Source organism: Oryx dammah, unplaced genomic scaffold (assembly GCF_014754425.2).
Source record: "Oryx dammah isolate SB20612 unplaced genomic scaffold, SCBI_Odam_1.1 HiC_scaffold_1, whole genome shotgun sequence".
Taxonomy (NCBI): Eukaryota; Metazoa; Chordata; class Mammalia; order Artiodactyla; family Bovidae; genus Oryx; species Oryx dammah.
The window spans coordinates 82410244-82437257 of record NW_024070185.1 but is presented as its reverse complement, the minus strand read 5'-3'; the positions used below and the strand labels follow the sequence as shown (position 1 = coordinate 82437257).

Here is a 27014-nt window from a genome sequence, read left to right as displayed (position 1 = left end):
AGGCAGAGACATCACTTTGCTTACAAAGGTCAATATAGTCAAAGCTATGGTTTTTCCAGTAGTCATGTATGGATGTGAGAGCTGGACAATCAAAAAGGCTGAGCACTGAAGAACTGATGTCTTTGAATTGTGGTGCTGGAGAAGACTCTTGAGACTCCCTTGGACTGCAAGGAGATCCAACCAGTCAATCCTAAAGGAAATCAACCCAGAATATTCATTGGAGGGACTGATGCTGAGGCCGAAGCTCCAATACTTTGGCCACCTGATGAGAAAGCTGACTCATTAGAAAAGACCGTGATGCTGGGAAAGACTGAAGACAGAGAAGAGGACGACAGAGGACGAGATGGTTGGATGGCATCACTGACTCAGTGGACATGAGTATGAAGCAACTCCAGGAGTTGATGAAGGACAGGAAAGCCTGGCGTGCTGTAAAGAGTCGGACACGACTGAGGTGCTGAACAACTAGATACTGCTCGTCATCAGTAAAAGGCAGATTTCTAAGGAGACAACCAAGACATTCACCCTGAGTGTTACTAGTAAGAGAAAGAGAATACTTTGAAACGAAATGACTGCGATTTAATCAATCAATATATGGTAATATGTTTACAACGGGGCCCATGCGTGGGCTTACCACTTTCACCCCTGTTGTGACAGATAAGTTCCAGCCCACGTCAAGTGCTCGGGAAAAGTTTGTGGGGAGGTCCGGGGCGTCACCCACCTCACCAGGTCTGAGGAATGCCACGTACCGAATTTGAGAGTCGTCGTCCCCGGGCGCCTGTGTCTCTATGCATGCCAGCCTCAAGGCAGTGATCTCGGCTTCCAAGGCGCGGGCCTTTGCCCGCTGGGAATCCATGGAGCCGTGCTGACGTGAAGCTGCCCGATTTGGGCGCGCCCGGTCTGGCTCTTCAAGCCTCGCGCGCTCCTGGAGCGAACCATTCAGAGAACTCGGCGGGGGAGGCAAGGGAACCACGCGCAATTCCCGCGCCTATAACTCGGTCACGCAAGCGTCTCCGGCTAGTTGCCATCCATGCGCACTTTTCCACAGCTGTCCTCTAGCAGTCTTTACGCTTCAAGAGAGCTGAAATCCCTCTCGAAGCCCAAGGGAGCAGCTATCCACCCCGACCGGGTGGCGGCTTGGAGCCCCAGTCACGGAAGAGGCGGTTCCGCGAGCGCTTGAAGAGGGAGCTTCTTTGTATTTCTTCCCCTTCCTCATTTCCGCCGACCGTATCCAGCAGATAAGGTCATAACCCTGTTCTGTATGAATTAGGGAATTTTTGTTTGGGGTCTTTTGCGGACTTAGAGGCAGGGGACGAGGTCATCGCGATTGCCTTAAGACTGGAAACGAAATAAAGAACACTGGGAAACTGAGAGTAGTAGTGGAACCTGAGGAGGCTGGGTTGGAAATCCAGTAGGAAGAAAGAGATAGGGTACTTGTTGGGACACGTGACTAGAATTTAGGACTGTACGCCGCGCTGGATGTAGAAAAAGAAGTGGTGAGCCGAGGGCTTGGGGCCTGGGATGGGAAGGGGCTAATTGGCCTACCTTCTCCCTGCTTGTGTTCAGGTCTTCTCAGAGAAAGAAGAATGGGGTGGGTAGGTTTGGGACAGAGGAAGCTACCAGGAAGATATAGGCCGTGGCTCACGCCTGGATCTCGACCCATGCTCCGGCGTTTTCGCGTTGTGTTGGGGTTCCGTGTGTGCGGAGTCTGTCAACTTGGGGGGAGGGGCTTGCTGGGAGCTGAGCACCAGCTGGGCACTAAGCGAGATAGGCATTATAGGCCTTAAATCCCCAGTATCTCTGGAAGAGTTTTCCTGAGTCCCTTCTATTCCAACAGCCTCCCTAGTACAGTGTTAGAATTACGGGTTCTGAAATTAGATTTGAGTTATAATCTTAGCTTCACCGCTGTTTCTCTGAATGGCATTGGGAAAGTGACTTCACCTCTCCTGCTAATCTGAAAAAACGGTGCCTGGAAACTACTTCGTACAATGCTGGCGTTGTTAAAAAAAAAAAAAAAATCTGTATTAGTTTTTGATATCCATTGCTCTTTTTGTGCCTTAAAACCACTTTGTATGTATTTCTGTTGTAATGTAGTATTGCATTTGCTTACTTCTCACTTGACGGTGAGGAGCTTGAGGGTGGAGAGCTTAAAGAATCTGCCTGCAGTGTGGGAAACCTGGGTTCCATCCTTGGGTTGGGAAGATCCCGTGGATGTTAATATGTCCCATCCCATTTCTGTCAGTTTATTAAAGTGAGTGAATAAAGGAGAAACACCTAACAATATGGATTAGTAAACTCAGGGAGAGTAGAGTGTACATTGTGGTCATTTAGAGGGAAAAATATCCACCTGCCCCTGTGTCTGTTTGTAGCGGTTCTGTTCCAAAATGCATTCATGAAGAACAAGCATGTAGTATGTGAACAGAGTCTTCAGGAATAAAATTGGGAACAGTACAGTAGGAAGGGAAGCACAAATCCAGGCAACCAATTGGCATAGAAGGTTCAGGGAAAGGAGTTGAGGGTTTTTTCGTTTGTTGGTTGGTTGGTTTGAGTTTTATTTTTGTTGTTGTGTTTGTTTGTTTTAGATTTAAGGGAAAGAACTCTAGGTAGAAGTTCTTTTTCCACTAGAACACCCTGACTGTTTGTCCAGCCTTGATGAAAGCCAACAGAGAAATGAAACGCCTTTTTGTGGGTGGTCTTGGGCAGAATATTTCTGAGGCAGACCTGCAGAATCAGTTCGGCAGATTTGGAGAAGTTTCTGATGTGGAGATCATCACTCGGAAAGATGATCAAGGTAAATTTAGAGTTCTTCATGGGTAGTTAAAGCAAATATAACTCAAGTCAAATATCACAAAGGAACCCCCAAAGATGAATGTTAGCACTGAACACTGAAAGTGATGTTATTTCATTATGATAATATAGTACTAACCCCATCCCAGCACATATGCTCTGGGGGTGTTATGTATGAAATAAAAACATTCTAAATTCCCAAACATCCCCTCTCCCCTTTTTTGTAGAGGGGAGGGAGCATGAGGCTTGCAGAATCTTAGTTCCCTGACTAGGGATTGAATCTGCCCTCTGCAGTGAAAGCCCAAAGTCTCACACTGGACCTCCAGGGAATTCCCAAACATCCAATTTCTGAAACATGTTGCTTTAAATTTTCAGAGCTAAAATTCTAATAATTAGTAAGTGTCCTGTTAGAATACCACTAACATATAAACATCCAAAATGTTTCCTTAACTGACTGCTTGACATTTTACTCGTACATATTTTCTTTTAAAATATTTAGATAATCATGCTTAAAAATTTGCAATCTTTGTATCCAATGAAAAACAAACAAGGTTTTTCTTTGAAAGAGTAAGTTTCTAAGAGGTCTTTTTTAAATTTAGAAGTCATTTTTACATTATTCTCTGGGTAAGAATTTAAATTTTTTTTTTTTTTTTTTTTTTTTAGGAAACCCACAGAAAGTCTTTGCATATATCAACATCAGAGTAACAGAAGGAGACCTGAAGAAATGTAATGAATGTTTTCTATACTATTTACCATTTCATGTCACTATGTAATTTGGAATGACTTTGATTCTAAATCTAAACAGCCACTTGTATGTCATTGAGAGGGACAACCGTGATGAATAGAATTCTGATATTCTACAGTTTGAGATTTAGATTGATTCCATAGTGCATGACGTATGGTAGCACTCACCAACCAGTTTGCTCAAAAGTGGCATTCTCAAATATTGTGGACAAAGGACCATGCTTTAATAGAAACTGCATGTTACCTATATCCCACTGGATATTATGCCATACCTCACTCCTCAGGGTGTTCATTTCTCAGGTAAATAATTCTTCTTAATAAATGCTATTAGAAGAGAATTTTACATTATGCCCTTATAAGATCATATCCTTGAAATTATGAAATATCTATCAATAAGTTTAAGAAAGCTGAGGACCAGCTGTGGCCTTCAGTGAAGAGTGAGAGGTAATTCATACTGCCACTAATGTAGAAATGCATTCTAATTATTTGGAGACTGAAAAGTCAAAAGACACTGAGTAGGAAACATGTTAATAGAGAAGGAAGGCCATTGGCCTTTTGTAATATCATCTGTCCAGTTGGGAAACATATGACAAGTACATTGCAGTTAAGAACACAGTTCTGCTGTGTGACCTAGCAGTTTTTTTAAAGTAGAAGACCCAGTTTGTTTACCTGATATATGACCAAGATATAGCTTGTCTCATAATATTACTGTGAATATGAAATTGAATAATACTTCTGTACTTAACATAATACCTGTCTCATGGAAATTTCTCTTAGTGATAATTATTAAGGAAGCTGATAGCAGATACTGAGAAAAATCAGCTACTAGAGTACACTAGTTCAAACACAGTTTAGTTGCTTGTGCTAATATGTTTCCAAGTTATGCAGTGATAATTAGTATGAGGTGATAAATAAGAATGAGGAGCTGTAGGATTCCAGTGTCCTCTGATTCTCCCTAAGAAAATTACATTAATATTCTATAGTTTTAGTATGGTAAATAACAGTGATATGTTAAATAAATAGCAACCATTTGCCAGCGATTTCTGACATTACTTTATAAACAAATGACAAATTTTGCTTAAAGTTTTGCACATTTGCCTCATTCAGATCTTCCAGTTACATGAGACGATAGGGAATATAAGAATCTAATAAGTGGTCAAGATAAGAATGGGACCTAAGCCTCCTGTTTCTGGTCTCACTTTCCTTATTCTCTTTCCTCTGTGTGTTTGTGATAAACACATTTTCTTTTTTTGGTACTAATTAGTAAAAGCACATGCTGAAATATATTTTTGCATTGTTATGTACTTGGGTACTAATTCTTTGCTTTATAGGTATGTCTGTTTTAAATAAAACCAAATGGAAAGGTGGGACACTGCAAATTCAGCTAGCAAAGGAAAGTTTTTTGCACAGGTAAGGTTTGCTGTATTTGATTTAATCCAAAAATTATTGTAAGTGATTTTATATGTTCATTTAATTGATTTGAAACTATCATATTATTACAGTTTTAACAAATTTATGCATTATAAGTAGAGCTAAAATCCTTCTTAACTGAGACTCCCTATGACCCCAGACCCCACCAAAGAAGATAATGTAATGCTCTTATATATGTATATTTTAACCTATAAAAATATGTATTTATTTGCAGCTTTTTAGATGCAACCTTTTATGATGATGTAGGTCTTCCCCCTTCTTTGTAATACCTATTTAGTACTATTTTAGAAAATGTGCCACAGTCTAGTTAATCATCCCCCACTCATGGACCTTTAGACCATTTCCACTTCCTCTTGATAACAGATGACCCTTGAAGATAACCTCTATATATGTACAAGGGTCCCTCTGGTGTGTATGTCAACAAAAGGAGTTGCTATGTCATGGAATTAAGCACACTTAAAATTTTAATAGATGATACCAAATTACTTATGTTAACTTTAAACTGTTAATGAAAGTGTCCTACAAAAACTTAAAGATAATAGGGATCCCTATAAGAGACGCATAAGATTAATTATGCTTAACATTTAAGAACAAGGCAATGTAAAAACTATTAAAGCATTTTAAGATCCTAAAAGTATCCTTAGGGAGAAAAGATTGTATGCGTTTGGGTGTTTTCAAAATAGGAGACATTTTCAGAATGTACAGATGAAGTGACCAAGAGAGTTTTAAGATTGTTCTCGGGCAAAGAAATGCCACAAGGAAAAATAAGGTCTAAATCACATTTTGTGGAACTAGGCTGGAGACGAAGGTGAGGAGTTTGTTCTTCAGCTGTGGGCCTCTGTGAAGAGGGTAGTGATGAGACTTTCATTCAGCAGTACTTTTGTGCCTATTATAGGCAAGAACTGGGGCTCTCATCCTGAGCAGGGTGAGCACACAGTGCTGCTGCCTTTGAGTACCTGTGTACATCTGCCTGTGGAGCATGAATCTTGGAAGCTGAAATGTAAAAGAGCCACAGTTCAGCTCAGTTGTGTCCGACTCTTTGCGACCCCGTGAATCGCAGCACGCCAGGCCTCCCTGTCCATTACCATCTCCTGGAGTTCACTCAAACTCACGTCCATTGAGTTGGTGATGCCATCCAGCCATCTCATCCTTGGTCGTCCCCTTCTCCTCCTGCCCCCAATCCCTCCCAGCATCAAAGTCTTTTCCAGTGAGTCCACTCTTCACATGAGGTGGCCAAAGTACTGGAGTTTCAGCCTTAGCATCATTCCTTCCAAAGAACACCCAGGGCTGATCTCCTTTAGAATGGACTGGTTGGATCTCCTTGCAGTTCAAGGAACTCTCAAGAGTCTTCTCCAACACCACAGTTCAAAAGCATCAATTCTTCGGCGCTCAGAAAAGAGCCACAGGAGAAGCAAAGAGGCCAATGAGAATTGGTCAGCACAGTTGACCAGGCCTGAATCAGATAGGGAGTTTGAATTGGAAGATTTAGTTGGCATTCTATTCTGCATTCTCTTCATTATGAGAGTAGTAATATTCAAGATTTAGCAGATTAGACTCTGAAAGAAGAGACCTTCATAACAAAGAGAAGGGATTAAGAATAGTTAAAATACCAAAAGTACATAAGTTGAAAGGGAAAAGCTGAGAGACCCCAAATAATACCTATGAAGTTAAACAGCTTTATAGTATGAAAAAAACAAGACAGAAGCATGATTAGTAGTGTGATTGGTTATTTTAACTCTCTTAATTGTATTTTTTCTTTGATTCAGATTGGCCCAAGAGAGAGAAGAAGCAAAAGCAAAGGAAGGAAAGTCAACAACAGGCAACACCAGCTTGTTAGAGAAGATGAAAACAGTGGATTTCCATGTGAAAGCTGTGCCAGGAACAGAAGTACCAGGGCACAAAGTAAGTCACCCCTGGTAGTCTGAGTAGCCTAGGGACTCATTCCTGAGACCAAATGACCATGAACATCATGTTTAAAGCAATTGCTTTTTCTCTCTTGCTTTGAAGCAGTTAACATAAATAGTGCTTTATGATCTTCCAAGTGCATTTACAGCTCTTGGGAAAGCACAGGTGTCCCCCATTTTAGAAAGAGAAATAAAAACCCACATGGAGGCAAGTCTCCTGAGGGAAATAGAGGTGGTGAGGAGTCCAATCAGGTCCCAAGTTTGCCTTTTTAATGGCTGTTATTTCTGTACCATCCTACTTCTGTCTGTGCTCTTTTTTCTTAAGTTATATTTATGCAGAATGGTTAATCTTTTCCGTTTGTGACAAGTATAATAAATATATTCTTTTTTTTTTTCTTTTAGAATTGGGTTGTGAGTAAATTTGGAAGAGTCTTACCTGTCCTTCATCTAAAGAATGAACGTAAACGTAAAATATCCTTAGCAGTTGGCCTTTCAGAGAAATTATTGTTGACTACAGTGATGGATACTTGCAGAAGTTACACTGCTGCTGTCAGTAAATCTTTAGATGTCTAAGAGTTTTTATGTTCCCAATTTCTCTATAAGGTAAGATCCACTCACCTACATGTATGAAACAATTAGAGGATGAGAAAATGTAGTGATGTTTTATACAAGTAAGTGATACAAATGATGCTTGTTAAGCAAGCACTTTTACTTACTAATTTATATATCATTCCTCTCGTTTGACATGGATTCAAAGCCATTTCCAGAGGAACTAAGGAAGGACAAGGGAACACAGTGCAGTCATAAAAGTAGCCTTTTGATAGCAGAGAGGAGGCTTTGGAAGGGCAGTGTAAAGCCAAGAGATAATAGACAGTATTTGACACACTTCACATATAATTGGCCAGGTATTCAGTAGTTACTAAGTGAACAAAGGAAATTTTCAGGAGTGAGAGATTAAAGCAACTTATACTTGTCTATTCATATGTTTTAGTAAATCAGCCAATGCCATTGACATTGACTGGAATCTTTCTGGACAGGGTTAGCAACAAAACAGATCTGATAAGTATTAGCCTTCTAAGAAAGACCTGCAGAAATTCAGAGAGTGAGTGAAATGTGAAGTGGATATTTGAGCTAAGAGAATCAGGTCTAGGATGAGCCAGCATTGAAAAGACAGGAGTGGTCAAAATGTTGGAGAATCTTTGATTCTCAGGTTTGAGATAACCAACACAGTGTCTAATTGTTCCCCCTCTGACTTCCCCGCTATACTCTGCTTTATGATGTTAGCAGTGAATAGATTTCTCAGACATATAGAAAAGTACCTAGAATATAATCTTAAATAAGTTTGTTGTAATATACATATACAACCCAAGTAATTTCTTCCAGTTAATAGTGATGGTTTTCACTCTGGACATGCCATGCACATGTCAGTTCCAAAGACCCTCAGTTACCTAATGAAGTCCTTTTCTGTTTGATTGGAAACTGAGGGTAAAATGAGTCAATGATTTGCTCAAGATTAAACAGTATTCTTTTGCTTAATCAGATTGATAGGTTTTTCTAAAACCTAGTGCCTTTTTTTGTTCCTTGACTGTTGGTGACATCATAAAATATGATCCCTCAAAATACTGCCACAACCTAAAGAAGATAGGGGAGGATTTCACAAATGCTGTCCCTATATCCAGCCTCACCTGGGAACTGGAAGGAGGGAATGATCCCATGAGTAAGAAACGGCGAGGAGAATTCTCTGACTTTGACAGCTCTGCCAAGAAGATAACAAAAGTACAGAAGAGTGAGGATTCTACTGCATTTCTCACCATGAGATCAAAACCTAGTAGCATAATGGAGAGTCCACATTTAATACAACAGGTTGCACAAAAAGCACCTCATAATTCCATTGCTCCTAAATCACCGTATATAACTGATTTTGATCATCAGAAATTTAAAAATGTATTTTTTCAGACTTCTGGTTTAGAAACTACCAGAAAGAGAAATAGCATATCTGATGATGATATTGATTCTGAAGATGAATTAAGACTAATGATTGCAAGAGAGGAAAACTTAGAGAAAACTACATGGGCCTCAAATGAATTTGAATATGATCTCTTTGAAGTTGTAAGGGATGATTTTAAATCTGATTTTCACAAATTTCATACTTCAACAGGTTTAGGCCTCAAAAACAGTGTCTCTTGCCTCAACAGTGAAACTAATGTTATGGAAAATGGTTGTGACTCTGATTCAGGAGATACAGATGAAATCATTGCAATGAAAAAAAGTTCTGGTAAGATGGAAAATGGTGTAGATTTTTCACAAAGAGAAAAGTCTGTGTACAAGAAGACTTATTTGAAAAGCAGAAAAAAGTATGATCTTTCTGATGACTGTATTAAAGAACAAAAAAGAAAAAACAAAGTAGAGGTAGCCCTCAGTCACAGAGTTAAGCCTCTTAGTTGTAAATCTCTGACTGAGTCCAGTAGCAGTGAAGATGCTGATTCTATATCAGAATCAACTGAGTGTGAAGGAGAGAAGGAGTATAACACCTTGATGGAAAACTGTCTCCGTGTGAATCTGACTTTGGCTGATTTGGAACAGTTGGCTGGTGGTAACCAGGAGGCTCCAAAAGAAAAGATTGAGACCAATGGCCAGGAAACTACTCCCAAGTGTGACAGGGCCTCCAAGAGCCAAAGGACCCCAGGTGACCTCCGCAGAGGCCAGCAGTGTATTCATCCTGAGGAGATTGTGGCTTCTCTTTTAGAAGAAACAGAGAATCCACGTGGAAAACAGAAAACAAAGGAAAATACCTTAAAGCCAAAATTTCAGGCTTTCAAAGGAGTGGGCTGTCTCTATGGAAAGGAATCAGTGAAAAAATCCTTGCAAGAGAGTGTTGCCTCTAATAATATTAATAAAGATCAAATTTCCTTGAAACTTGAGGAACCGAGGAATGTGTCCATGGGAAAATGGTCCCTGTGTGCTAATGGCCTATCAAGTGAACAGATTCCTTTCCAACATCCAAAGGAGGCAAATGACTCAAACCAAATTCAGCCTCAAAAAAGACAGTCTTTTGTGAGCCAGGGTCACAAAGTAGTGTCCCCTAACAGTTCTGAAAAGAGAAATAGAAATCCTATTTCTAGTCCATTGCCACTGAAAGATAAGAAATCTTCAAGTTGTGCTAAGACTCCCAGCAGAGGCCTTGATGAAGACTGTTGCCACAGGACTGGAAAGTCAGGAGAGGGCTCTGAAAGGAGGCCTAATCTGTGCAGCTCCAAGGCCCCTGAGAAATCACCAGAGGTTTTCTCAAGGAGAGACTCCCAGGAAAGTAAAACTGACTTCCCACTTTCTATTAATAGTTCATCAGATGTTAATGCTAAGGATAAGCATGCTGAAGATAATCAGAAACGTTTGGCAGCCTTAGAGGCAAGGCAGAAAGCCAAAGAAGTCCAAAAGAAGTTGGTTCACAATGCTCTGGCAAATTTGGTGAGTATGTTTTCAGTCTAGGAATTTACCAAGAACTCTTTCCAGGTCTAGTCTCTTTCTTTCCCACAAAGGTAGGCAGGCCCCTTTAGAGCTGAATGTTTGTGTTTTATGTCCTTGTGTCTATATAGTATATCTGCATATTGCTTTAGAAGATATTACTGATATAGTTAAGTGATGTGTACTAATACATCTCAATTGCCATATATTATCACCTGTCAAGTGAGTCATGTCTTACAAAGATTTACTATAATGGGACCTTATTCATTTTTTCAAGAATTATTAAGTTCCTACAAAGTTCCAGGCCTTCACAGCAAGTGTTCGATTTATAGAAATGATCACTATCAGGCAGTATTGGCTCGCAGTGTGGTGAACAGAGGGTCACAGTTCAGTTCCATGCAGTGGGAAACAAGTATGCCTATGTGCCCTGACAGGAAGCAGACCGGTTTGTTGGCATTGCCGGGGAGTGGGTACTTCCCCAGCTGACCTGAGTCTAGTGGGAAAGGCTCAGTAGAAATTGGTCTGGCAGAGGCAAAAGGGTAGGAAGAGAGAGGAAAGGCATTATAAGATAAGGTAGCAGTTTGTACAAAATGGATATTTGTAATAACTGACTAAACAGAGTACAAGGTGGTGAGGAGTGAGAGAGATAAGTAGGCTACACGGCTGGAGTTTATTCTTAAGTCTGGGAAAAAACTAAAAAACTGAAAGTAAGGGAGTAAAGACTGGTTGTGTTGGAACAGGAATTGGCAAATGAGCCCATGTCCTGTTTTAAAAGAGCCTCCTATCTAAGAATGGTTTTTACATTTTTAAAGAGTTTAAAAAAGAAGAATATAGAACTAAAACTATATGTGGCTTGCAAAGCCTAAAATATTTATTCTCTGGCCCTTGACAGAGGAAGTTTGCCAACTTCTGTTTGGGGCAAATGGTTCAGGACGTGGTGAGAACAACAAATCAAATGGGACAAATAAGAGAACAAGGATAGACAGCCTTTGGGAGGTTTTGAGCCAGAACCAAGGCAGTGACTGTGGGAATATATTTTTAAAATAGCGGGAAGGCCCAACTGATGGGACTTGGTGATCGACTGCAAATAGAAAGGGAGAAGTTTCTATCTTGGGATGATGGCAGCATTCACTAGAGAAAAAATAGGGTGGGAAATAGACTTGGGGAAGGAGATGAGAGGTTGTCTTAAAGGTAATGCTTTTGATGACCACTCTAGGATGGTCATCCAGAGGACAAGCCGACGCACATCATCTTTGGTTCCAATAGTGAAAGTGAAACAGAGGAGACATCCACACGGGAGCAAAGCCATCCAGGAGAGGAACTGGTAAAAGTAAGAAATTTAAGATGTCCATATGGGCATGCCTCTACTTGTGCAGATCCATTTCTGCATATTGCATACCAAAACCTGCCCCCAACTGCTGGGCTCAACATAAAATTTCCTCTGGGAGCCACAGTGAAACACAAAACTCCCCAGACCACCAAGCATGGATGCTACAGGGGCCTTAAAGATTTTCTCCCACATAAATCTGTCCTCTGCAAAGTGACATCAATATTAGTGAAACCTGCAGAAAATGTTCTTACATATAATAACTGCCCCACTTTGAGGCTGCATTAGGAGCCTCCTGAGACCCAAGGGGCCACGTAAATATCACTGAATCAAGAGTTTCCACTGTAACCACTACACTGTTTCCTGGGATATGCATCAAAGTCGTTTCTTAAGTGTAAGGAGGAAAATTGCATAATGAGGGGAATACTGATTGTCTTGGTTATTAATAAACATTTCTGTCCGTATGTAACAGGAGTCCATGGGTAGAGCCTCTGGGAAGCTCTTTGACAGCAGCGATGATGAGGAATCTTGTTCTGAAGATGACAATAACAGGTTCAGAATTAAACCTCAGTTTGAGGGCAGAGCTGGACAGAAGGTTAGTGAAGACTGAAAGTAAAAAAATTTGCAACATGCTCTTATTTTTTCAACATAGTCCTTAAATCTAGGTTAATGAAGGCAGACCTTGCCCAAACTCTTAACATTAAGGTTTTTGAGATTGAGTCATCCATGGCTCTCTTTATTTGGTTCACGGGTAGGAGAGGTTATGCAAACATTAATGTAGTAAATTTCATAGCATGGGAAGTATACTTGGAGGGTCTTGTTTATAAGTAATTTCTTGGGAATGTGACTGTCAGTTGTCTTTGTGTTTTGTCTTTAGCTCATGAATTTGCAGTCTCACTTTGGCACTGATGACAGATTTCGCATGGACTCCCGATTTCTAGAAAGTGATAGTGAAGACGAACATGAAGGTAAATGACTCATTGTCCAAACAAACAGTCCTGATGTTAGAGCTGGCATACCTCGACGAATCAACTCGTCTAGCATCTTCACTTAACACATAGAGAAGTGTTTTATGTATATATAACACATATAGTGTTACATGTACATGGTGTGTTATATGTACGTGTAACACTTGTACACATTAATTTATTTATAAAATTTTAATTTCCTGAAGCTGCCAGAAAAGACAGGAATAAGTAGCATCTGCCAAAGGTACCATCTTCCCTCATCCCATTCCTGGTATTAGAAGTCAAGGACCCTACCTGGCAGTAGGTCAACAGGTCCTCGTGAGATTGTGTAAGATGGATATATCCCACTTGGTTTACTTAAAGAAAGTGTTCATGCTCGGTGCAGATTTTTTAAAGCAATCTACCACTGAATATCACTCTACTTAAATACATTCTTATTTGAATATATTTAACAGCATTGATGCTATCGGAAGCATTGGCAGTGGTTCCAAACTTTCTTTACAAGATCTTCTACTCTTATCCTTTGCAAAAGACCTCACCTCTTACTTGACCAAGAGGATGGTCACTTCAGGTAGCTCCCTGCTTTCCTTTCCAATCTCAGAACTACTCTGTCCTTTCTTTTTCCTTCTTTCCTGAGTTTATCTAATCTGCATCTTGATCTTCTCCATTTTTACCTCTTGTTCCCTCCTTCCTCATTTGCATCTTCACACTTAACTTTCTTCTATCTCTTCGCTCTTTCCACAGACATAATTTGGTCTCATAGGTTCAAAAAGCCATTCTTCAACCCTGCCAGTTTTTAAGTTGCCATTCCCATTTTTTTTTTCAGTTCTAAGCCTGAAAGGAAAAAATAAATTGCATCTAATTAGAAGCAGTTGATTTTATTGAAAGTACAATCTCTGGATATGATACTTTCAATTCTTTGAGGTGATTATTATGTATATTATACATTTCTGAAAACAAGTATTCCGAGAGTAAATTCTCCAGGATCCATACCAACTTATTGTTTCAGAACTTTTCACTCAGAATTCCATGTTGATAACATAGGAATGGATAGAACCTTGGGATTAGTCAAGAAGCTATGGATGTTGCTTTCTAACTCCTGCCACTTTTGTCTGTCTCATATTTACAACTCTTTAGTGTGGGTTCCCTCAAAGCTGTGAATAACTGGTTTACCACATGCAGTGGCATCTTCTCAAGCTTCACTCTTCAGCCTGCCTATAGCATTTATTACTGTTGATGATCCTTGAAATGTTCTCTTCCCTTTGCTTCTATTGCACTTAAACTTCCTTGTTTTCTTCATAATTCTTGGTTCCTAAATTTTCCCTTTGCTTTGAGATATAGGCTCTTCCCAAGATTCTGTAGTCTGTGTGGCTTTAGCCTTCATTTTTACATGAATATATTCCAAATCTGGGTCATCTTTGGTCCTGGCTATTCTGCTTTTCAACTTTAGATACACTTGTGAGAAATATCCACCAGGCATTGAGGAAAGAATAACTGGGAGCTCAGCAGAATAGTCAGGAGCAAAGATGACCCACATTTGGAAAATATTCATGTATTAAAAAAAGGCTAAAGCCAGAGGGTGTTACAGAACCTTGGGAAGAGCCTGTATCAGAGGTTCCTTGGGAACCTTTGAGACTGAGTTTTTGTGTGTTGCTCAAAGACCGTCCTGCAGGTAAGCAGCTTACCAATACACTGAGCCCTTTCTAACATTGTTCTACTTCCTAATTGTCAATATTAGGATAAAATTAAAATTGCCACTTTTTGAAGTCAGAAATCATTGAATATGAGCAGTTTCATATGGTTTAGCCTAATGCAGTGTAAACTCTTTGCAGTTTCTTATTTCAGTACGTGTTCATTTTGTTTCCTAGCGTGCTCTCTTCCTTCCTAAGGGGACTACTTTGTCTTTCCTACCTTAGACTGTACCTGGTTTGTAAAACATTTCTTAATCCAACTGAACATAATCCCTACCTCTTTTGAACCCTTAGACACTTTTGGGCCATCTCTATAAAAAACTTATGCAAATCAGTGTTTTATTCTGTTAATTTCTGTTATGTAGTTGTGTATATCCTACAGTAACTTGAAACGGTCTTTAAGGCTCAGACTTCTTTTATGTTTTCGCTTATAATCCAAACTGGCTGTTAAATGTTTAACTTTGTTCACTGATATTTGTCTGTTTTTAGTAAATAAGAAAGCCAGCTTATAGGATTCCACAATGCCCTGTGTGTAGGCTCTCTTCCTGTGATATTTATTACTGAGTTTAAAAGCTAAAGTAACTGTCTGCTAACATATCATGTTAATAGTCAATAAAATTACCACCTTTCACTCTCTTTCATTTTTAGATTTACATGTAATTTAGATTAATTTCTATATTGTTACGAAAAATCAAAGAATCTCTATTCACTTTAGTTTTTTTTTTTTTTTCACACTACGCTAGGTGGTTTATTTTATTTGTTCAAGGACTCATCTTGCAAGTATTAAAGCAAGCATGGGCTTTGATTCTGGGAGCCCAGATTCACAGACTTAGGAAGACAAAAGCGAACTGTGCTCCATGTACATGGACGCAAACTAAAGGCTCATGGTTAATCCAATTGTAGTTTTAAGTTTCTACAGCCTTGCAGCCAGAAGTCACAGGTCCTTTAGGTCCTTTTGGATGCCCCAGAGGGTATCTGCGCTTTTCTTGAGTTGGGCAACCTCTTCATCCTTCAGCTTCTGGTTGATAACACTGGTTAACCCTCGAGCATTCAGGATACATGGAAGGCTCAGGAAGACTTCATTCTCAATGCCATACATGCCCTTCACCATTGTTGACACTGGGTGAATCCTGGATAGATTTTTCAACATGGATTCAATAAGATCAGCCACACTTAATCCAATAGCCCAGTTGGTATATCCTTTTAGCTTGATGACTTCATAGGCACTCTCAACCACCATCTTATGCACTTCCTTCCAATTTTCACTATCGTTGTCTGTTCCCATTTCTGGATTCAGTTCCTGGAGAGAAACACCTGCCACATTCACTCCACTCCATACAGCCACGCTTGAGTCGCCATGTTCCCCCAAAATCCATCCGTGGCAGCTGCTGGGATGAATGCCAAGTTTTTCAGCCATAAGGTAGCGAAATCTAGCAGAATCCAGGTTACATCCACTCCCAATCACACGGTGCTTGGGTAATCCACTTAGTTTCCAGGTAACATATGTGAGAATATCCACTGGGTTGGAAACCACAATGATGATGCAGTCAGGACTGTACTTGACGATCTGAGGAATGATGAACTTGAAGACGTTAACGTTCCTTTGCACCAAATTCAGGCGGCTCTCTCCCTCTTGCTGGCGAACTCCTGCAGTTACTACCACGATCTTGGAATTGGCCGTGACAGAGTAATCTTTGTTGGCCACAATTTTCGGTGTCTGAAGGAATAAGCTCCCATGCTGCAGGTCCATCATTTCTCCTTTGAGTTTATCTTCCAAAACATCCACAAGAGCAAGCTCATCAGAGACTTTCCCAGAATGCTGATGGCACATGCCATACCAACTTGTCCAACACACACTACAGTGATCTTATTGTTTGGGGTCATTCCCTCTTCTCCTGCAACTGGTGCAATCAGTTTTTCCTTAAGAGTTGCCATTGTGCCCAGGGGAGAGAAAGTTCTCCAGAGAGTGGTAAGGGGTGCACGAAAACAAAGTCAGCAGCGTGCTTCTCCTCCGGCACAGGATCCGCCTCACTTCAGTTTTATAATTACTATCTTGCTCTATTACATTTGTCAATCTTTACCTTAAAAACTTAGACTTGCCACTGAAAGCCGTTAATTTCATATTTTATTTTTATAATTATAAGTAGAAATGGGAATTTTGTTTGCTGGTCATGCAATTTCTGGATTCACTGTGACGTTGAGGGCTTAGAGACAGAGGTTAGCAAAACAAGGTTTAACTTTTGTTCCTCCTATCTTAATGTGCTTTGTACATGTTTTAAGTTCTTGCTAAACATTTGATTATTGCGATTTCTCAAGTTATGTTTGCCAAAAGATTACTAATTATCCTCTTCCCTCAAAGAAATAAATGAAAAGAAAACTCCTGAGGAGGAAGAGCTTGCTGCAGAAAAATTGAAAGCCCTGAATGTTGTGCAGAGTGTTTTGCAGATCAGCTTAAGCAATTCTACAAGCAAAGGATCAGTAGCTGCTAAGAAATTTAAGTATGTCTTATGTTTCATCTCACACTTCTCTCTTCCTTTGCCACAAAATTAGGCCATTTTCAACTTCATGGGGAGAACAGTTAGCAATATGTATCAGACTCTTAATATTATACTTACCTAGTGATACACTTCAAGAAACTAATCTAAAATTTTTTCTGTATTTATTATTACTGAAAAAATGGACAACTGTTTAAATATTAATAAATATAACAATTTATTATGGAAAATATATAATTTAGAAAGACTAGTGTAATGAAACCCCTGTGTACCATCACCCAAATTCTCCAATCACTAACATGTGACCAGTTTTCTCTTCTATACTTTTACTCACTCCCCCCTACTTTCCCCACTGAAATATTTTATACAAATCCCAACAGTATATCATTTTATCTATATATATTTTCCTGTTTTAAAATAATATTTGAAAATTTTTCAAAGATCCCCTCAGAACTGGGTAATTTTAAATATAATTGCTTATAAGGAGCTCCTAATACACTTACTTGATATTTATGCCTTTGTCTTGCTCAAAAGTGGAATTGTCCTGGTTTTGCATTATGTTTTGCTATTAGTTTTTCAAATTTATACTCTGATTAGTCCCTTCCAACTTATCACTCTCCTTTTTTAAATAGGGACATCATACATTATGATCCAACAAGGCACGACCATGCCACTTACGAAAGAAAGCAGGATGATAAACCAAAAGAAAGGTAAACTGCTACAGTTACTAGTAAGGTACCTGTGTTAATCTTTTAGATTTGGCAATTGTTTCATATCTATGTAAGAAGCTACTATGAGGGGAAACTAGGTGAAGGTTATTTCTAGTTTTTCTGTAAATCTAAAATTATTCCAAAATTAAAATTCTTTTAAAAAGAATCACATTCAGACCGTACAAGCCTCCTCATTGTGGAATGTCTCTGTACCTACCCATCAAATCTAGTAGTGTTTCTGTTCCTTTAATTGTCTTAAAGTATTTGGGTCGCCTGTGAATCTTTTTGGGGTTCACTTTATTAGACAAAAGCCAAAATTCAGTGTAAGATAAACTATTTTTTTCACCATGGTGTTCAGCCGGGTCTGCTGAGAAATAATACCTTTAAACTCATAAGAAGCTCTCTTGTTTGAACAGTTGGAGTTTCTGAGCTATATCTAGAATCTCAACACAGGATTTTGCTTTATATTAATAATTGGCCTGGTGTACAAATTTTTCTCTTTAGAGTACAATAGTAAATGTAAATGTATTAGGCTTTGCAGGCCAGATGGTCTCTCTTACAGTGACTCTTCTCTGTCCTTATAACAGAAACAGAGCCATACATAATACATAAAATGAATAAGGCAGGCTGTGTTCTAATAAAACTATTCAGGACACTGAAATTTGCATATCATGTAATCTGTACATATTATGAAACCATCTTTTTATGTAGTTTTGTCCAGTCACTTCAACCTTCAAAAATTATTCTTACCTTGCACTCCATATGTAAATAAGCAGCGACTTGGATCTCATCCATGGGTGTACTTTGCCAAAACCTGCTTTACACTCTATTTTCCTGAAAAAATAGATTTGTTCTTGCTTAGAAGATATTTCTTAAATTTTATGTTATTTGCCTTCTAGAAAATAGGAGTCTTCAAAACCATGAGGTCCTAGTTCCTTTTTAAAAAAAACTTCTTTCTTTAGTTTCACCATCTCTGCTTATGCTGCTGCTGCTGCTAAGTCGCATCAGTCGTGTCCGACTCTGTGCGACCCCATGGATGGCAGCCCACCAGGCTCCCCCGTCCCTGGGATTCTCCTGGCAAGAACACTGGAGTGGGTTGCCATTTCCTTCTCCAATGCATGGAAGTGAAAAGTGAAAGTGAAGTCACTCAGTCGTGTCCGACTCTTAGCGACCCCATGGACTGTAGCCTATCAGTCTCCTCCATCCGTGGGATTTCCCAGGCAAGAGTACTGAAGTGGGGTGCCATTGCCTTCTCCCATCTCTGCTTACATGTTACTGTAAGCAGCAAGAAGAAATCATAAAATACCTTCAACACCTTCCTGGACATCTCCATTGCTAGATCACACATTAGGTGCATTTTTCTACTTACCAGTTAATAAAGGCGACAGTGTTGCTAAGTCTCCTGCCACTATGTAACAATGATCTCCTTTCCCCCATTTTCCAGTAGTGTTTACTTCACTTTTCTGCAAGGCGTTACCTGAAGACTCAATTGGCATGTCCTTTCTACTAACAGTTTCTTCTTTTCATGCTTTTGCTAACACCCTCCTCACTGACCTTTCAACTTCTTCTTACTTTGTGGGCTATGAAGTCATTCCTACATTTTGGGCTTTTATAGTAGTACCCCACTTCTAGGTACCAAAATATGTATCAGTTAGGTATTGCTATGTAAAAAATTGCCCCAAAACGAAGCGCTTGAAACTAAAAATTTATTAGGTCCCAATTTCTGTGGGTCAGGAATTTGGGAGCATTTCACCAGGTAGTTCTTTTTTGGGCTCTCAAGAGGTTGTAGTCAAGATGTGACCTGGGGCTATAGTCTCTGAAAGTTTGCAACCTGCCTGCAAGATGGTTCACACACTTCACCGCTGGCAGGGGGGCCTCAGTTCCTTGCTTTGTTAACCTCTCCTTTTGGGTGTTTGGGTGCTCTCAGAACATGGTGTCTGACTTTTCCCAAAGACGGTGATTAGGGAAGGGGAGAGAGCAAGGAGAAAGCCAAGGTGCACTCTATAGCCCTAGTTTCAGTAGTTGTACACAACCACATCTGCCTTATTCTGTTCCTTAGAAGAGGTCATTAAGAACAGCCCACACTGAAAGGGATGGAGGAATTAACTTCCACTTCTTGAAGTATCAGAGGACCTTTGGACCACTTTTAAAACCACTGCCTTGTGTTTCATTGATCATGGAGCTCAGTTTCATAGGAGGCTTATTTGACTTATAGCCTATGGTTTATTTAATGAAGTATTAAAAGTTTCTCTGTATAAGATAGTCTCCACCAGTAAGATGATCATTTAGGACATTATTATTTTAGGAAAAACAGAATATTTGGCCTAATAAATAAAATAGACTCTAATAGAAAAAAAGCGTGTTCAGTTCAGTCACTCAGTTGTGTCTGACTCTGCGACCCCATGAATTGCAGCACGGCAGGCCTCCCTGTCCATCCCCAACTCCTGGAGCTCACCCAAACTCATGTCAATTGAGTTGGTGATGCCATCCAGCCATCTCATCCTCTGTCGTCCCCTTCTCCTCCTGCCCCCAATCCCTTCCAGCGTCAGAGTCTTTTCCAATGAGTCAACTCTTCGCATGAGGTGGCCAAAATATTGGAGTTTCAGCTTCAGCATCAGTCCTTCCAAAGAACACCCAGGACTGATCTCCTTTAGAATGGACTTGTTGGATCTCCTTGCAGTCCAAGGGACTCTCAAGAGTCTTCTCCAACACCACAGTTCAAAAGCATCAATTCTTCGGCACTCAGCTTTCTTCACAGTCCAACTCTCACATCCATACATGACCACAGGAAAAACCATAACCTTGACTAGATGGACCTTTTGTAATGTCTCTGCTTTTGAATATGCTATCTAGGTTGGTCATAACTTTCCTTCCAAGGAGTAAGTGTCTTTTAATTTCATGGCTGCAGTCACCATCTGCAGTGATTTTGGAGCCCAAAAAAATAAAGTCTGACACTGTTTCCACTGTTTCCCCATCTATTTCCCATGAAGTGATGGGACCAGATGCCATGATCTCTGTTTTCTGTAAAAAGCTTTAAGCCAACTTTTTCACTCTCCTCTTTCACTTTCCTCAAGAGGCTTTTTAGCTCCTCTTCACTTTCTGCCATAAGGATGGTGTCATCTGCATATCTGAGGTTATTGATATTTCTCCCGTCAATCTTGATTCCAGCTTGTGCTTCTTCCAGCCCAGCATTTCTCATGATGTACTCTGCATATAAGTTAAATAAGCAGGGTGACAATATACAGCCTTGACGTACTCCTTTTCCTGTTTGGAACCAGTCTGTTGTTCCATGTCCAGTTCTAACTGTTGCTTCCTGACCTGCATATGGATTTCTCAAGAGGCAGGTCAGGTGGTCTGGTATTCCCATCCCTTGAAGAATTTTCTAGAGTTTGTGATCTTCACAGTCAATGGCTTTGGCATAGTCAATAGAGTTCCCTTGCTTTTTCAATGATCCAGCAGATATTGGCAATTTGATCTCTGTTTCCTCTGCCTTTTCTGAAACCAGCCTGAATATCTGGAAGTTCACGGTTCACATATTGCTAAAGCCTGACTTGGAGAATTTTGAGCATTACTTTACTAGCATGTGAGATGAGTGCAAGTGTGCGGTAGTTTGAGTATTCTTTGGCATTGCCTTTCTTTGGGATTGGAACGAAAACAGACCTTTTCCAGTCCTGTGGCCACTGCTGAGTTTTCCAAATTTGCTGGCATATTGAGTGCAGCACTTTCACAGCATCATCTTTCAGGATTTGAAATAGCTCAACTGGAATTCCATCACCTCCACTGGCTTTGTTCATAGTGATGCTTCCTAAGGCCCACTTGAGTTCATATTCCAGGATGTCTGGCTCTAGGTGAGTGATCATACCATCGTGATTATCTTGGTCTTGAAGATCTTTTTTGTACAGTTCTTCTGTGTATTCTTTCCACCTCTTCTTAATACCTTTGCTTCTGTTAGGTCCGTACAATTTCTGTCTTTTATCGAGCTCATGTTTGCATGAAATGTTCTCTTGGTATCTCTAATTTTCTTGAAGAGATCTCTTGTCTTTCCCATTCTGTTGTTTTCCTCTGTTTCTTTGCACTGATCGCTGAGGAAGGCTTTCTTATCTCTCCTTGCTGTTCTTTGGAACTCTGCATTCAGATGCTTATATCTTTCCCTTTCTCCTTTCCTTTTGGCTTCTCTTCTTTTCACAGCTATTTGTAAGGCCTTCCCAGACAGCCATTTTGCCATTTTGCATTCTTCTCCATTGGGATAGTCTTGATCCCCATCTCCTGAACAATGTCACGAACCTCCATCCATAGTTCATCAGGCACTCTTGTCTATCAGATGTAGTCCGTTAAATCTATTTCTCACTTCCACTGTATAATCATAAGGGATTTGATTTAGGTCATACCTGAATGGTCTAGTGGTTTTCCCTACTTTCTTCAATTTAAGTCTGAATTTGGCAATAAGGAGTTCATGATCTGAGCCACAGTCAACTCCTGGTCTTGTTTTTGCTGACTGTATAGAGCTTCTCCATCTTTGGCTGCAAAGAATATAGTCATTCTGATTTCAGTGTTGACCATCTGGTGATGTCCATGTGTAGAGTCTTCTCTTGTGTTGTTGGAAGAAGAATCTTTTCCTGTCTAAAAACTCAGTATTGGAGACTGCTGTGTAACTCTGGTTAAGACCAAAAACAAAAACATATTCCTAAATATAGAGCAGGTTTGATGGAAATGGAAACATTTCATCCCAGACATATTTATAATGCATTTCTACAACAGAATTATGACTAAATCCTTTAATGACAGTATCATAAAACTCACTGTTTTACAATTTGATAGAGTATTAAAAGTCATGTGGTTTAACCTGGTTCATTTTGTAAATGAGGATACTGAGGCCCATTGCAGTTAAGTAATTTTCTTACTCATAGCTGATATCTTAGGTATAATTTCTGAAGTGTAGTTCAGAGGATAAAAGAGAGGACAATATGATTCATCTTTAATACTTGGAGCTGTTTGAAATAATTTTGTGTATTAAAAGCTTTTTCGTTAAGATTCTGTCTTATGAGTTGTATATGTGGATCCTCTTGCTGATTGAAACAATGGGACTAATGTTATCCAAGGTATTTTTATTTCCTGATTTCTGGAATTTTTCCAAACATTGACTTTTTTGTGATCTCTAATAATGTCAATGCAGTAAAGCAAAACGAAAGAAGAAAAGGGAGGAAGCTGAGAAACTACCTGAAGTGTCTAAAGAAATGTATTATAACATTGCTACGGATTTGAAACAAATATTCCAAACTGTAAAAGATACTAGTGAAAAGGAAGATAACATACCTTGGAATGAGGACTCTGATGGAGAGAAAGCTGAGGCATTCCGCGACACTCCAGCTCTGATGACTCGCGATGAGCAAACTGGCGGGTTCACATTTTCCTTTTTTGAGTCTGATGCCAAAGATGAAAAGGAAGGTACATTTTTGTTTGTTTTTACTTTTTCATTTCATGCAGTTTGAATTTAATTGAGTCTACTGTAAGTATGATGATTTAACATTAGCTGAAGGCAGTATTCTCTTCTCTATCTAAATAAACAGTATTTCAGTCAGCATTACATAACCATAAATGTAATGTGCCTAGAGCTGTGTTCAACACAGTAAGAAATTGTTCTTGAATTCGGAAGCAAACTTCTAGATAGCTGCCATATGAAGGCAAGCCAGAGAAATACGCAACATTCCTTCTTCTGTTGAGTAGAAATAGTCATATATTTAAATGTTTAAGAAGTCATATATTTAAATAGCTTTACATCTTTGATGCAGTTGAAGAAGCCATAACTTCAGGAAAGCCAGTGCTATTTGTTAGGAGAAAAGATATGTAAGCCTGGCTCTAAACAGATGTGCTGTGCTATCAATATACCAGCTGTTTCAAACTTTATCCTTGGAGATCTGCCAGAACCTAGAGAAAAGTATAGCACTGGTATATACAATTTTCCATTCCATTTCAGGAGGTTTACCTCTGAAGTCCTATGTGTCTAAAAGTTTGAAACACCTATTCCTTAGGACGTTGCTTCTCACCTAGTGTTTAAGATGTAAGTGTAGTTTTTCTGAAAGTTCAGTGTAAAAGCAAGGTATACCTATACAGAATACACCTAACAATAAGTTCTACTTGAAAGATCAGCAGTTAAAATAGCATCCTCGTGTTTAGCAGATAGATATTAGATTCCAGCTTTGTGGTACTACAAAAGGAGGTACAACAATCAAGTAGTTTTTCCAAAATTGTCCTAAATGAGACACAATATATCATTGCTCTGCTGATTTCATTCTCTTGCCTATGCTGTCCATTTGAGTACCAAGGTCAGTCCTAAACTGTTGAACAGAGTTGGTATGATACAGATATTTTAATTTTTCTAACTTTAAGAGCCAAGTGTGAGAAATTGGCCTTGAAATGATTGCTAAGACACCTGAGCAACCTGGGACATGTGTTGTATGTGCTTTGGAAATTATGAGGACTTGTGAGGTGATCATCCACATCTTTTAGCAGCAGCTTTTTCAGCAGTTTTGGAAGGAAATTTGGGAAATTGAAAATGTCAAGATATGTTCCTTTTCTCCTTTATGAATGAGCAGGAAGGCAAACGGGTTTCACTGCATTATGTTATAGCTTAGACTGCTCAGTGCTAGCACAGGTGTCACACTTATTTTGCTCTTTCTTGTAAATTGTGTTGTTCATTTATAAACCTTCAGTTTTTATATCTTTTTATAGTATTTCTGTATTCCTTATGAGATCACTGTAGCAATGCCAAAAAATAAAAGTTTCTCTCAATATTTGAAAATCAAAAAGATACTACATATTTTGAATTAATGATTAAGATATTCAAAATGTAGAAATATGTATGCATGGTGAAAGTAAACAAGTGAATGTGTCCATAAATACTTGGGCTTTAGGTTACGTTGTGTCATCTTTCATTGTTTTGATGACATAGAGACCTACAGAGTTGAAGCAGTAAAACCTGGGAAGATCGCCTGGCAGGGACACCCTCGTTTCCAAGACAGCAGTTCAGAAGAGGAAGATGTTACTGAAGAAACAGATGACAAAAAGCAGAGCCCTGAGTAAGTAATGTGTTTCTGTCCAGATATATTTCATAGTTTATAAAATCTGAGTTAGACATGCTTTAGAGATATTATAAAAGTATCTTAAGTTTAGCTTTTCAAGACAGGTTTCGGTTTTTGGCTCCTTTAGAGAGTTCTGTAGTCTTTTTGTCATTGGGAGCGTGTTTCTTTTCCTTGAGATTTGGATAGCCCTAGGTGGGGGATATGCTGTGCACAGGAAAGAAAGCCTGCCACTGAAGTCCCTGGCCTGGAAGAGGATGCTTCATCTAGTTGGCTGCTACTCCATAGGAAGCTGGCAAAATGGGTAGCAGTGGTTGGGTGAGCTCATTAACAATCAGCATAGGGATGATAGAGCTTGTACTTAAATCTTTGTTACCAAAGTTACAGGTAGAAGCAAAGAATGTTGAATAGAGAAAGGGTGGTATTACTGTGACTCAAGGTAAAAATGAGCAAGACAGAAAGCACAGATATTTAAGGCATAGTTCATTTATATTTACCGGGTGAACATTTCTTAAATGTTGAAATTAAGTGGCCAATTTTGTCTTTCTCACTTCAGAGAAGTATCATTACCTGAGAAAGAGACTACTAGATTTTTCTTTTTCTCTAAGAATGATGAGAGACTTCATGGTAAGTCAGTTTTTTGATTAAATGGTATATATAGTACATCTCTACTTACATATAATGTGTTCTGATATATTAATACTAACATGCATCCAAGTAAGAACTGATTGGGAAAAATTCTGATCCTTTGCAATGTGATATGCTTTAGCCCCCTCTTGTTAGACAGAAGCTTGTTGACTTATGAAGCTCTGGAAAACTGAAAGCTCCCATTCATCACCTCAACTTACTCGCTATCCTCAGCAAGGGCTTGTTTTGTTCCAGGGGCCTGCTGAGATGCTAGACATACAAAATTCGTAAGTTTTTAGTACCCTAAAAAGTTCACATGAAGTATACTCAATATCTTGTAATAAACTGTAATGGGAGAGAACCTGAAAAGAATGTATGCATGTAACTGAATCACTTTGCTGTATACTTGAAACTAACACAACATTGTGAATTAACTATACTTCAGTAAAACAAAAATAGAAAAAAAAAGTTCACATGAAAATGCTGAGGCTGTTGAACTCATTTCTGAAGCCTAACACAAACAAATACTGAGTTACTGTCATAGTAACGTAGTAACCATCATAGTAAATGGTTTATAAACAGTAAAAATCCTAGCAATTCTACATTTTCATTTTCTAAAAGAATAAAATATTTTTGAAATATAGCATAAACTGGGGGTGGGGAATCGTGTTAACTCGAATTGAAAACCTTGATAATGCCAGCACTAAAATATTGTCTGTTTTAATTTTACTGTGCTCCCTTGCCCTTTATTTTCCCTTCTAGGTTCTGACTTATTTTGGAGAGGAGTGGGAAGTAACATTAGCAGGAATTCTTGGGAGATCAGAACAAACAATTTGCGTATGGTGAGTATCGCCATGTTAATTGTCTCCTGAAATAGATATGATGTTACCTTTGTGTTAATATTTGCCTGGTGTAGGAATATAGGAAGACATGAAACTTGAGATAACTGAAAACATGATTTAAATGCTCAAAATTAATAGTGCTGGAAGGGAAGTTTTAATTGTTTAATTCAATCCACCCATGTGCAGAAAGGAGACTAAAGAGTGGCCCATTAAGTAACTGATCTGAGTTCTCGTCATGCTTATTAAGTAACAGGAAATGATGAAATATTTGAAAGACTGAATTACAGTTTCTATTGTAAGCACTTAAAGCCAAAAGTCTGAACATTCCATATACAAGTGAGCACTTCCAAAATGTGATTTCCACAAGCCAGTCACTGAATAATCTAAATTTTACTTTATATAGTTACTGAACACTGTGAAAGTTATTTTTTTTTAACAAAGACTTTTTTTTAATTTTATGGTTTCATGAATTTCCAATAATTTATTGAAAAATGGAGGAAGTATAAGAAATAATATAAATAACATGAGGGAATTATTAGAGACTTTGACTGAAGAATCTACTCTCAAAATAACAATATGCACACTCTGTCTTATTTATAAACCTGCCGTGCCACACCTAACAAGGACTTTTGATTTTATGTTTTTCTAGAACTGTCGGAAGAAACATAAAGATGCCAAAAGGAGAGTGAAGCCAAAATAATAAATAATAAATGTCATCATTAGTTTTGATAATGTAAAGAAGTCTCACCGTGGAAATTGGAGTGATCTAGAAAATGATTTTAGCTGGCAAAGAATTCAGAATGAAGGAATATTCTAAATCTTATCTGGGGGATATCATTCTGATTGCTTTCTTTTTCTGTAGATTTCCTATTTGTTCTTACCTAATTACTTCAAACAACCTGAACGTTTGTTTTAATGAAGCAGAAGATAGTCCCTCAAAATACTTTGTATAT

At 38.9% G+C, this 27014-nt stretch overlaps 2 protein-coding genes and 1 pseudogene across 4 annotated transcripts in view; 1 reads left to right on the top strand and 2 right to left on the bottom strand.

Annotated features, from left to right (window-relative positions):
- The window catches only part of LOC120867416 (centromere protein P), a 236777-nt gene extending 235625 nt beyond the window's left edge, over positions 1 to 1152 (bottom strand). The window contains exon 1 of the mRNA XM_040245881.1: positions 747 to 1152. Coding sequence (XP_040101815.1) covers positions 747 to 853 — 107 coding nt within the window. The 5' untranslated portion in view covers positions 854 to 1152. The remainder of the gene's footprint in view (positions 1 to 746) is intronic.
- A 46-nt stretch (positions 1153 to 1198) lies between these two features.
- On the top strand, positions 1199 to 27014 carry NOL8 (nucleolar protein 8). 3 transcript variants are annotated; one of them, XM_040245589.1, is made up of 17 exons: positions 1199 to 1493; positions 2580 to 2788; positions 3448 to 3510; positions 4860 to 4938; positions 6726 to 6861; positions 7266 to 7334; positions 8460 to 10328; positions 11542 to 11655; positions 12125 to 12247; positions 12530 to 12620; positions 16671 to 16809; positions 17439 to 17516; positions 22690 to 22961; positions 24466 to 24592; positions 25149 to 25219; positions 25982 to 26061; positions 26711 to 27014. In XM_040245589.1, exons 2-17 carry the CDS (start codon positions 2650 to 2652, stop codon positions 26759 to 26761), a joined length of 3501 nt encoding a protein of 1166 aa, XP_040101523.1. In that variant the 5' UTR covers positions 1199 to 1493; positions 2580 to 2649; the 3' UTR covers positions 26762 to 27014. The 3 variants fall into 3 exon arrangements, with proteins under 3 accessions (XP_040101523.1, XP_040101540.1, XP_040101532.1); XM_040245606.1 differs by having other exon boundaries at positions 1208 to 1493; positions 2623 to 2788; positions 26711 to 27008; XM_040245598.1 differs by lacking the exon at positions 1199 to 1493 and adding an exon at positions 1522 to 1592 and having other exon boundaries at positions 26711 to 27008.
- Positions 15027 to 16321, bottom strand: LOC120867401 (annotated as a pseudogene).

What these genes read in the sequence shown, in the direction of transcription:
- NOL8 (XM_040245589.1), top strand. Translation starts at nt 2,650, where the DNA reads ATGAAAGCCAACAGAGAAATGAAACGCCTTTTTGTGGGTGGTCTTGGG. An exon ending in AGAAGGAGACCTGAAGAAAT is followed by an intron (nt 3,511 to 4,859) that starts GTAATGAATGTT and finishes TTTGCTTTATAG; the next exon opens with GTATGTCTGTTTTAAATAAA. An exon ending in GACAAAAAGCAGAGCCCTGA is followed by an intron (nt 24,593 to 25,148) that starts GTAAGTAATGTG and finishes TTCTCACTTCAG; the next exon opens with AGAAGTATCATTACCTGAGA.